A 12,937-nucleotide genomic window follows, 5' to 3' on the forward strand; every position below is an offset into this window, starting at 1 on the left:
TTAGCTAACCACTCTCTTGCATCAACACGTCTAATTGATAACAAAATAGAAATTCAATGAAATAAAATAATTATTTGTGTTGCATGAAATCCCTACCCCGCAGATTTTCCACTTACTACGAAAATATATGTGTGGATTATTTATATATAGGAAACGTCATTATATCCACACTATACTGCGCTTCTCTACGGGACTCAAGTATGTGTGCGAATTTGATGCGTGTGCGTAAGGCTGGCGCCTGATGCATTTTAGTTTGGGCAACATTAGATGAGTGGGTGGCGAATAGTTAGTGCCAGAGATATGGCAGACTAAGTGAAGTACTTATTATATTCATGCAGCTGTTATCCATCCCGCTGCTTACTATACAACAAATGCATCTTAGGCGAACACTCTTAAGCGAACACCTGTGGTGCAGCCAGAAATCATCTATTTATAAAGAAGTGCCTTAACAATGGGGAAGCGGAAGTAAGTTACAAAGTATTTTCGTTAAGGTCAACATACTTTAAGTACATTACGCAAAAAGTTTAAATATTAAAGCCGAATATAAACCAATTCAACCTAATGAACGATGTCAGTTTTTTTATTTAAGAATATCAAAGTTTATCCAGATTCAAACCCCAGCACTATTTTTCGTGTTCGAACCTCAAGAAATGGCTTCAATTGGGCCAATTGAAGATCTTACTAACAAAACAAACACCTATTTTGAAGACCTAGACAGAGAACCTGTAGTTTGAAAGAGATAAAAAAAATAAAAAATTATGTGTAGAATGTATCGAACTAAAAAGAGTATTTTAATCGTATATCTTTTATTTAAAAAATCACTGAAGAATTTTAGAAAAATATCTTGGACGGACAAAAATTATAATTATTAAAAAAGACTAACACCAATGATTTAACAAGAAATAACTAAAAATCAAATAAAGTTATCTCATCAACTAGTAATTGAAAGATTACGAAAATGGACCAAAAACATAACTTTTAATAGACTTCCCAGTGCCAGACATTACATTTTTTGTATTAGCTTCTGTAGATACAGAGATTGCCTTTAAATGGAGCATCTTCACCTTTGAAAAAATTTACTTTTGCTTCTCAGACCCCTGGCACGTTCAGTGGCATCCATGTCAAACCAGTAAATTCAAAAATTCTGTTGAACAATTAAACGCTTCATCTGCTTTAAGAATAATGTCAGTGGGTTATATGTAACTACCTTGCTTTGTATAGACATCTTTGTAAGTGATAGAGGTTGTTAAATTAGTTAAATATTAATAAATAAAAAATAAAAAAAAAAATTATATGCTAAAATATTGAAAAAAATTAAATTTTTATTGGATATTTTGCAAAAATATACTTTAAACCAAAAAAAAATGTATTTATTCAAATTAAATATCCAGTTACGAAACAACTGAATATTAAGTAGACTTATACATAATGATTAAGTTAAACTTTTTATAAGATGTGGCATTTTTTTTAATGAATTATTTTTATTTGTATTTTTGTTTTAATAATTTTTTTCATTTTAATTAATTTTTTTTTATTTTAATTAGTTTTTTATTTTAATTAATTTTTTTTTTATTTTAATTAACTTTTTTAATTTATTTTTATTTATATTTCATGCATGACCTTGAAAACGAACTTATAAACTTGCACCAATTTTTTATGTCAAATTTTTCTTGAACATTCTACATCTCCCATTCCTTGCATCACGAAGTCACCTTCTTACGGTACAATACTTGTTTAAAATAATTAGCTTAAATAAAAATAAATTATAATAAATATAATAATAATAATATAAATAATAATAAAAAATAAATGAATAAATAATAAAAAAATAAATAATAAAAGATATTAATAATAAATAAGATTAAAATTAAAATAAAAGTAGTAGCTTAATTTATAAACATATATTTAATTAGTAAACTTAATTTAATCCTCTTGATAAATTTTATATAATAAAATAAAATCGTGCTCTACAATTTTTAGTGTTTGTAGTAATTAGAGCGGTTCATCGATTTCCCTCCATCCTTTTTAAAATAAAAAAATTTATTGTTTAAGAAAACAATTTCAGATGGTAAAAGTGATTGCATTTTTATTTTAGGTTCCTGATTAATTATGCTTTCAATTTCCTCAATTTTCATACAGTAATACTCCAGAAAAGGTAAATGCAAGTTTACAGAAAAAGTGAGAAGTGTTTCACGTTTTTCTTCTGTCCTATCCTAAGTAAAAGGCAACCTCAAATTTTTAGGTTTTAGTGATCATTAGTAATAGCTGTGATCTTTATTTTTTAGATAAACCACATGAAGGCAGATTTTCATCCTACAATTTATATACGATAATTTTCACTAAGCACATTTTCAGAATATAGTCATTAAGCTTGAGGATATATTTTTTCAATAGTTATCTCATTATAATATATAAATGCATTCATGTGCATACATATATTGGTATAAGTTTTTTACATTTAATGTAAAAGATAATACTAAATAAAATTAATAATATATTATGACTATTATAAAAAATTTCATTGAATGAAACAATCATTTTGGAGAGAGTCTATTTTTGATTTCAACTGACCATATCTAATTAGACTAATTTTTAGGCGGTAATATCTAGCGCTCCGAAGCGCAAGCGTACGATATATACGTGGAACAAAATTTGATAAAATATGCCACACAAATAATCACTTTTTATTTCTAATTTAGTTTAAATACTAAATTTTACTTAAGAATACATATTATTTAAAAGGGTTTAATATTTAAGAAGTATTTTTGAGAAATTAATTAAACGCGCATCTCAGATCAAACGATATTTGTCTTATATATAATTGACACTCCGAAAAATTTGATACAAAATTTATTTATTTTTTATTGGTGAATCCAATTCATCCATAAGCCTCTGTTTGATGTAGAATGCGAGCTTAATTATTTTTTTGGAAAAATATTTTGTAAATAGGTTTTCATAAAATATTGAACTACAATATTTCATTTTTATATTATTTTAATTGGAATTAATTCTTGTATTTAATTATTCGTAAATAATTTTTTTTTGAGACTGCAAGTACCAAGAATCAAACTCGTGCCCTGGCAAATTTAAAGCTCAGAGTTAGCGCTCCTTAACCAACTGAACCAAAGCCGTACCTAATTTTTATGTTTTCACATTTTTTAGGAGTTTTATTAATTTGCTGTGAAAGTTTTATTCTCGAAACCCTCATAAGTCTGTGTCTCTTAAAAAAAAAAATTAATAAGATACCTGTCCCTGTTCTAATTATTATGAATTTGTTCATGTTCTATGCAAACAGTTCTGAACTTAAAAGTTCGATATTATACGAACCGATCTATATCATTATACTCGTATGAAATTAAACAAGTCGTGACGCTTTAGATATCGAAGTTATCCAGTATTTTTGTATATAATAAAATATAAACACATTTCAAGTTTAATAATGACTTATTATTTTGCATTATAAGGAATTACAAAAAGTTTTAATCAACTATTAATTGTTCACTTCAGATTCAAAATGGATGCAAATCATATTGGAGATTTGATGGTTTCTCCGGAATTCATGCACTTGCACCAACAACATCATCATCCACAATTGCAACATCAATCGCAACCCCAGTCACTTCCAGCACAGCAAATAAATAACACTTATGCTGGAGATAACGCTATCGTTAATGGAACAAATGGACAAGAAACTCAGGAAATAACACGTCCTGTTCGTCGTACAAGTCGCCGCACCTCGCAGGTAAACAAATATTAATATTTTTATTACAATAATTATATTTATAGATTAAACTAAAAAATATACAATAATTGGAATTTCAATAGTATATATAGTACATATTTTCAATAGTATATATATATAGTAATATTTACTTAAAATCTTAAGCATAATTCAGTAATTATTTAAATATCAAATATACATTTAAATTAAAATTTATTTAAATTTTTTTTGAAATTATTTCTTTAAATATTAATTTAAATATAACAAATATCGTACACATATTAAATATGAAACATTTAATAACCCCCGTAGCTCTAAGATCCTCTTTTAATATTGAGAGCTGTCCAGAACATTTAGACTCTCTGGGGTGAGAGCCTAGAGACCACACCTCTATTCTTCTCAATTAATATAAATGAACTATTTTAAGTATACTGGGTACATACAGATATATTTATTTGGAAGTGTTTTTGTCTTTGATGACTTTTTATGTAAAATTAATTCTGATTTGATAAGTATTAACTTATGGACGTTCCAAAATAATATGTTGCTAAGTTTGCAGATTGACAGGTTAAAAATATACATACTACAATTATCAGCAGTTTCAGTTTAATAACAAAATTTATTAATAGGTACAGTAATTCCCAGAGTTTAACTTACTTAGTTGAACTCTGGGTAGCATATAAGCAATTACATTGATCAAGTGATAATCTTATCTAATCTTATCTTAATCATATCACCCGGTTAATGTTTGGGTGCCTGAACTTTACTGTCAAATATACTCCAGCTACTCATGAAATAGGTAGTATGTTAATAAATAATTAAAATTTTTATAGTTATGTTTGATGGCTAGGTTTACAAACTACAGGACTTCATTAAATTGCACGACTACTACAATATAAGATGGATTTATCTTATATGGTATGCACGGAAACTTAATTATAGGTTGCGATATTAAATTGCCAATTTCTTATCTAAACTGCGACTTTTAAAGACCCCAGTTCAAACTCTTACTAGCGTAACGAAACCTCATTTAAATCGCTTACCAAAAATAATTATTTTCATTCATTCATCTGGCGAGATAATGGAAATCTCTCATTGTTTTCAAAAAAAACCTTAACGTAAATGGTTATATGACTTTATTTCCCTGATGAATTTTACATTCATAGTTTTATAAACATATGTAGATTATATGTTTTAACTTATTTAACATATCTTCTAATTTTTTTCCCCTTATTTTTTAACCCCTTTAATAAATGATATAAATTATGACAGTGGCAGGTCATTAGATAACTTCTATGTACCTCAATTAGAAATTTTTCGCCGTTTTGCCACATTCCTCACAAGAACTCCTTGCACAGAGAAGTAGAAACTAAATCCATTCCGCCATATTTATATAATTTAATAAGTCTATCATCTTCACCAATAAACAGTCTGATTAACTATGAAAGTAATATCTTCCTAAGAACCTTTATCTTCTGGACGCCAAAGTCGGGCTTTCACAGAGAAAAATCTGTGCAATAAAAATGAGAATAATTAGTATCGATTTAGATATAGCTTGTTAATAGATCACCGATTTGGGAACAAGTTTTTCTTAGCAAAACTTTTCTATTTTTTATTTTTTTTCTAAATAAATATAATATATAATATTGAAAATATAATATTGTTTGATGTTAATTATTTTTGTCGAAAGTTACGCATTTTATGACGAAGAGAAACTATTTAAAAGTTAAAAGATTTCAAATAGAAATAAAAAACAACAACAAAAATTTTAGTTAATTTATTGAAATTCAGCTGACTATACAACGCTGTTTCGGGTATTGGCCAGTGCTCATCGTCAGTGATCTTACGAAATATTGTTTGGTGTAGATTTGAATGTACTAGTCTTACAAAGTGATAATCTAGCTTTATTTTATTATTATTAATATATCCTTGATGTACTTTGGGCAAAGACACATCTCCTAGTAAGAGCATACGACGAAGTGTGTTTCTGTTTCTTGGGTATAATTGCTCAAATATGTGATTAAATGACACACACTCGGCATTTTATCCGGCCAGATACCATAATGATGGTATCTGGAATGATGTTTCAGGTAAACCCGATTCACTAGAGTTGTAGACGCTGCCGTTGACTTAGCTTAATGCTCTTGTTTCTCCGCCACCGCCTTATACCGTTGTTCTTTGAAAATGTCTACAGCGGTCTTCTAACTCTCGTTTGTCTCCTACCTTTTGATCCACTTGGGTTGGTTACCAAATCTTCCAGAAGGTTGCTAGGATTAATAGGGGCACTGCGGGAAGGTGAAAGTAGAAATTTGAGCAGGAGAGGCTATGGATGCTAACTGAACACAGCATCTATGTTCCGCATTACTGCCCCATTGTGCTCCCACTATATTTCACTTTATTTTACTTATGTACACCTAAATTCTCCTTTTTGTTAGATATATTGGAAAACCCATAGGTATATTCTTCAACAAATTTCATTTCACTCTACATTAAATAGAGTTTTTATTACATTTTACACAAAACAATAATAAATTGTAAGTGTACCCATTAATTTTATTAAGATTTTTTTTAACTAAGTACGTTAAAACGTCTTAGATATAGTATAAAGTATAAATTTTTGTGTAAAGGGCATTTGAGCTACGGCAAAGCCAAAGCTAATATCTTTACTTAGTAATTACCTCTGTTAGTTTTTAAGTTAGATTTAAGATAATGCAGTAAATTTTTTTCCGAACACAATTAATAAATAAATGATAATTTAAAATTTATGTAAATGAGTCTCTTTAAATAAAATAATGTATGAAAAATTTACTTTAAAATGGCTTTCTGGACCAAATTCAAGCGCACATTTTATGTATGGAAAAAGTAGACTTCTTTTCTTAAATCACAATTCTTTGCTATAAACATTTTATGCATTTCTATAAGATTCGCTTTGAATAGTGCTTGATTTTAAACATGTATTTCTATATTTAGATAAAATGTATATTCTGACATATATAAATGCATGGCATATATTCACCACTTTTTTCTACAATATATAGATGCTTTTGCAGGCATCTGAGAAGCCGCAAGTAAACAATCTCTTCGAACAACAAACAAGTAACCAAACAAAGTCAGCATGGGGAAGGCATGTAAAGTTTTCCTTCATTTGAGGCAGAACCCTATATTTAAAAAATTACTCATACGCACATGTGTCCGTACATGTGCTTATCCTGTAAATGCTGTTTTACACTTTTATTTTTATTTGTTTTTTTTTGTTTTTTTTTGTTTTTTTTTTGTTTCTTTATTTTTTTTTATTTTTTGTTGTATTTTCAACTTGATAAGTATATGTTTATGTAATTTACTTGCTTTATTTTGCAGCTAAGCAATAATAACTATGATATGGAAATGACAGATTCAAGTTCGCAAAGTGATGACACCAGCGGAGGCGGTGGTAGCAGCAATGGCGGCAGTGCACGTCCTTCCAGTCGTGGTAGAAATTCATCTTCTGGTGGCACAAGTCAAAGTCGTCGCAGAAAAGGGGTACTCAATGCTAAGGAGCGTAACTTACGCCGCTTGGAATCGAATGAACGGGAGAGGATGCGTATGCATAGCTTAAATGATGCATTTCAGGTAAGGTTACAGATAATCTTTCAAAATATATACGATTTTAAATAAGCTTTCTCTTAAGAAAGTAAGTATAAAAGATGTTGATTGTATTTAGATACCATGATATGTTAACACAATAGAAACTAAATGCCTCAAATCAAAAATTTTAATCAATTTCTGTTGTCTGGTTATAAAGAAATATTGACTTGAAATCTTATTTTAGAGTATGTAAGAACGAAATAAAATTATCTTGATGATTTCCGTTAAATCATATTAGTAATCATATTTTCGTTAAAAAAAATTTATATTATTTTCAATTTATTTATAGATCTGTTCAATTTTGAGCAAAATTTTGTGATAATTTTTTAAAATTTTTTCAGAAAATTTTTTTTTGTGTTGTGAGGAGGATGAATTCTTTATGCACCGTCAAACCGACCGTCGTCGGAATGGAGTGTCCAACTCCCTAACATTATATTCGTACTAAAACACCCCTTCTCCAGCGAAACTTATTCTTCCTCGTGACTGCTTTCGCATTACTTCGAGGAAGGTGTTTTTTATGTTGGCATTTCAAGCCACGCTCTTGTTTTCACCGCATTTCTTGATGTCTGCACTATTTATTATTCTAGTTTCTGCTTCTGCTTTGTAGGTCTAATTTCTTCGTTTTGTGGACTTGAATCACACATGACTCTATCGTTCGCCAGTTCTCTGTGTTCGCTTCATCTTTTCCAAAATATTTTTGGGATTTATAGAGACAGTAGTACAGATTGGACCTGTACTATTATCTCTTCTCCACTTTTAAACCACCTATCACAGTAAAAGGAGGTGTGCGCTGGCAGTCTCTAGTAGTCTCCATCGCCATTAATGCAGTCGGATAGATCCACCTTTCCCATACGGTCCGGTACTTACAAAAGTACTCATGTCCGCTTAGGATCTGAGTGAGATAGTAATTTGCGTCTCCCTATTTCCGTTTCCAGATGAAGTTGAGAATCTCTTTTAAGCCAGTGAAAAAGCGATCCCCTAGACATTAAAGTCGCTTCGTCTGCAGTGCTAAGCAGAGACACATGAAGTGATTGATAGATTCTACCACCTCTCCATCTTGGCAACTCTTGTATAATTTACTTGTTAAAACTCGCCACCGTTAGAGCATAGGTGCAATAGCACAGTGCCCCATTATTACTCCAGTATGTACTCGAACTGTAGGTTCGCTGAAGCCTAAAAGGTATTTCGTTTTGTTTTCGTCCAAACATTTCTAATTCTTAGTTAACAAATAAATAAATTTTTGTCTATATCTATATCTTTTGAACATATCTTTTGTTTAGAAATTGAAAATTTTTCGATACGCTGACTCTCAATTCAATGCGTTTATTTCGTATAATTAAGCTTTTAATACAAGCATTTTTGTTTGAACATTTATCTCACCTTTTATATCTGTTCAAATACCTGTTAATAACGTTTAATTAAGTACTTTTTAGCTAAGCAAATTTGATAGATTTTCGCTAAAAATTATTGGTATACCGAAATTGCAGTATCTTCCTCCAATACTTAAAATTCTTTTACTGTTGATAATTCTATAAACGCAACAGACATTCTAGATTATTTCAAATTCAATAATATCTCATAAACATTACGTTCAAGTACAACAATACAATTCATAATTAATAATAATTTGATTAATTCTAGTCGTTGCGTGAAGTCATACCACATGTGGAAATGGAACGTCGACTATCCAAAATTGAAACCCTTACATTAGCCAAAAATTACATTATTAACCTAACGCATATTATACTCTCGAAACGTAATGAGGAATCTTCATTGGATTTGGATGGAGTACTATTAAATGGTGGCGACACCGCAAACAGTTCTGGCGTCACTAGCAATGATATTGTAATTGGTGTCGGTGTTGGCACTGGTGTCGGTGTCGGTGCTGGTGCTGGTACTGGTGTTGGTGCTGGTGTCGGTGTTGGTGTTGGTAGTGTTAGTGTTGGCATCGGTATTAATGATACTCTTAACGGTGGTGGCAATACTGGTGGTGGTGTAATTGCAGACGGTTTATGTTATGATGATAACCTTACAAATGGTACAAATCAAACAGCTTACGATTGTGCACTTTTAGTTGAAACGGCAAATCAAACACCAACCGTCACTACAGCTACAACCACTATTCAAATACAAAATCAGAGTATAGAGCATATGCATCAACAAGCCGCAGCTACGCATTTGTTGCATCAAAATCATAATCAATTAATGTTGCAACAACCTCAACAACATCCTCAAGCAACAGCAATTTTATTAACAAATGGCTTTGGCAACGACGCAAATGACAACAACAACAATTTTGATGAACCTTTCCGAGAATTCATATAAATTCGGAAACCGTTGAAATAACCAGACCGTTAATGCACTCGAGGGTATGACAAAAAGTTTCGAATATTAAAAAAAAATTACTTTCTAAAATTGTTTGAAGATCAAATTTTTTATTAATATTAACTTTAATTAATTTTTAACTCAAAGTGAAATATTTTTTACTTTAGTAAGATTATTGAAAAATAATTTGACATTAAAGAAAAATATTAGCAGAAAACGCGAATATCAAAAATAAATGCTCACTCAATTGAGAGGCGTTGTCAACTGCATTTGTAAATAGTTTAGCACTAACTACTTAGTTGCTATCTACCTAAACCAAGGAACATATTAATATTATACAAATACATAAATTCAATTATCATTTACATTAAGTCAAATAAAAACACTCAAAAAAAATAAATTACTGTCCTTGTACATATATCCTTTTCAATTTCAGCTTAGAATACACACTTAAGAGCAAAAAAATTAAAACTATCTACCAATAAATCGTATATGAATATAATATTTAAGATCTACACAAAATCCAATTTAAAGCAAATTTACATATAAAAAATTAAAAGTGCGATATTAATATAAAAACAATAATTTTACAATACTTAAAAAATAATGTCATAACAGCAAATCTTATAGAACATAATATAAGAAATGATATGATAACAAAATAAATAACTTCTGACACACAGGGTTTTTAATTAAATATATAATAACATAATTAGTTTTATTTATAATAATAAAATAAATATAAACTAAAATAAGTATTCATTTTATTAAAATAAATAAATAATTATTTAAATAAGTTGAAAACTAAAAATATAAACATTTTTAAATATAACTATAAATATATGTTATCAGCAGGATTCAAATCGAAAAGCTGATAATGTTAATCTATAACTACGAGTATTAAATTTTGAATTTATTTATTGACCTGTTTTTTTAATAATGGTTTTTATATATATTTTACCCGGCTATAGGTCACTTTTTGTTAAAATTAAAATTCAACCTTTGTTTAATATTTTCTAATATATGGAATAAGAATATAGAATATAAAATATATATTATAGATACTATTATTCTATAATTATTAAATTTGAATTTATTTATCGACCTGTTTTTTTAACAATGGATTTTATATATTTCTTATCTGATTTTTGTTAAAATTAAAATTCGTTCGTTTAATATTTTCTAATATATTGAATAAGAATATAGAATATATATAACAGAAATATAAAATATATATTATAGATACTGTTATTCTATAATTATTAAATTTTGAATTTATTTATCGACCTGTTTTTTTAACAATGGATTTTATACATTTCTTATCTAATTTTTTGTTAAAATTAAAATTCAACGTTTGTTTAATATTTTCTAATATATGGAATAAGAATATAGAATATATAAAATGGAAATATAGAAAATATTAAAAAATATTAAACAAACGTTGAATTTTAATTTTAACAAAAAGTGACCTATAGCTGGATAAAAAAAAATATATATATATATATTCCTGGTACTTGCAGTTTCAAAGATTTATTTACGAATAATTAAATACAAGAAATAATTTCAAGACCACTGATGATGGGTCTTCTGAACTACTTGAAACAGCTCTATGATCAGCCAAGAATTCAATTAATTAATATAATAAAAAAATGAGTTTTGGTTTTAGTTCACTACTTTTTGAAAAAAACCTCTTTATATATATATATATAAAAACCGTTATTCTATAACTTAAATTTTATTTTCATACTTATTTATATTATTTATATTTATATTATATTATATTTAAAAATATTCTGAAAATTTTTTTAGAGTTTTTTTATCAAAACTACCAGATTTTTAAAATTTTATTATATGATTGTAATCAAAAGTATGTTTAAGGCACTATGGTTCTATTGACCTTGAACAATTGTAGGTAACATTATTAGCAAAAATTAATAACTTTCTTATTATATTAAGAAAATATTTAGAAATGATTTATTTTTTACAAGAAATCAAAATTAAATATTTATAAAAATAAATATTACTTGCCTTTATAATTATGTCTTGTCTAAAATTCAAAATTAAAATACCGTAAAATGTAACTTATCTGAAATAATGTCTTTATATAAATATATATAAAATTCCTAAATTTTTTATTCTTAAATAATATTAGTTTTAAAAAATTCCATAATTCCTTGGAACCTATTAAATAGTTAACCTTAATAAACTCACCTAGATAAAAATATCATGTGTAAATCGAACACTTATTATTGAGAATAAGTGCTTTAGACACTAACTCTGGTATTTTATTAAAAACTGCAAGACAAGAATAAAACAAATGAAGAATTTTTAACATTTAGGTACTTTGAGGTTCTGCCTTCACTATACGTTGAAAGACCATAACGCCTAGAAATTATAGAACAGGACTAAAATTTAATTTGACAATATTTATTCAACATTTTAGTAGTTCTTTTTTTGTATTATTTAAATATACACAATTCTTAAATTATAATATATCTGGTGATATTATTTCGTATATCATAATAATAGCCGTAATTTTTTTTTCAGAGTAGCAAAAATACACTCGCAACTTACGAAAGAAAACATGTGAGGCAACAACAATGCTCTTAAGATCTTAAGAGTTAGGTTTTACTCGTAAAAAATTTTATGTCTAAAGTTTCAGTGCAGCCAAATCAGTCTATTTTGAATGTTATGTTGCAAAATTCCAATCATCCGTTAAAGTCTTATGAGCATTTCATTTACTTATAAATTCAAATACATAAAATACATTAATTTAAATATATAGGATAAAAATGATTATCATTGCCTTTCTAATATTTATTTTGTGTTCTTTTATTTAGATTAATTAATTTTTCGTGTTTACAATTTTTATATTTCATACTGTACAAACTATAACAAAACACATGTCAAAAAAACACATTTAACTTATTTTAAAAGTGATGCCAATTTGTTTCAATCAGACTTAGTGTTGTTTTTTTACAACTCTGAAAGAAAAAATGACGGCTAATAACTAATAATTATAATGAACTGATAAACATAACTTATTGATTGAAAAGTTAAGATACACATATGTGTGTATATAAATAATCTTAAAATACTTCATGTATTTTAAAAAAAAACCGTTATAGAATGACGATTCATAAATTATGTACATTAATAAAAAATATTTTTAAATAGTATTACAAAATATTTAAGTTACATATATCTAGTTTAAATACAGTGTAAACTATCCTAATGGATACCTCTGTCAAAAGTACACTAATCCTG

General features: G+C 27.7%; 1 protein-coding gene across 1 annotated transcript; it reads left to right on the plus strand.

The window, feature by feature from the left end:
• Nucleotides 1-3,514: 3,514 nt before the first annotated feature.
• LOC119687064 (protein dimmed) lies at nt 3,515-9,670 on the plus strand. The gene is made up of 4 exons (XM_038101236.1): nt 3,515-3,742; nt 7,079-7,330; nt 8,987-9,278; nt 9,351-9,670. Exons 1-4 carry the CDS (start codon nt 3,515-3,517, stop codon nt 9,668-9,670), a joined length of 1,092 nt encoding a protein of 363 aa, XP_037957164.1.
• Nucleotides 9,671-12,937: the final 3,267 nt, after the last annotated feature.

The sequence above is a fragment of the Teleopsis dalmanni genome, chromosome X (genome assembly GCF_002237135.1).
Source record: "Teleopsis dalmanni isolate 2A chromosome X, ASM223713v2, whole genome shotgun sequence".
In the NCBI taxonomy this organism is placed as follows: domain Eukaryota; kingdom Metazoa; phylum Arthropoda; class Insecta; order Diptera; family Diopsidae; genus Teleopsis; species Teleopsis dalmanni.

What these genes read in the sequence shown, in the direction of transcription:
- LOC119687064 (XM_038101236.1), top strand. Translation starts at nt 3,515, where the DNA reads ATGGATGCAAATCATATTGGAGATTTGATGGTTTCTCCGGAATTCATG. An exon ending in CAAGTCGCCGCACCTCGCAG is followed by an intron (nt 3,743 to 7,078) that starts GTAAACAAATAT and finishes TTTATTTTGCAG; the next exon opens with CTAAGCAATAATAACTATGA. An exon ending in TGTCGGTGTTGGTGTTGGTA is followed by an intron (nt 9,279 to 9,350) that starts GTGTTAGTGTTG and finishes GTGTAATTGCAG; the next exon opens with ACGGTTTATGTTATGATGAT.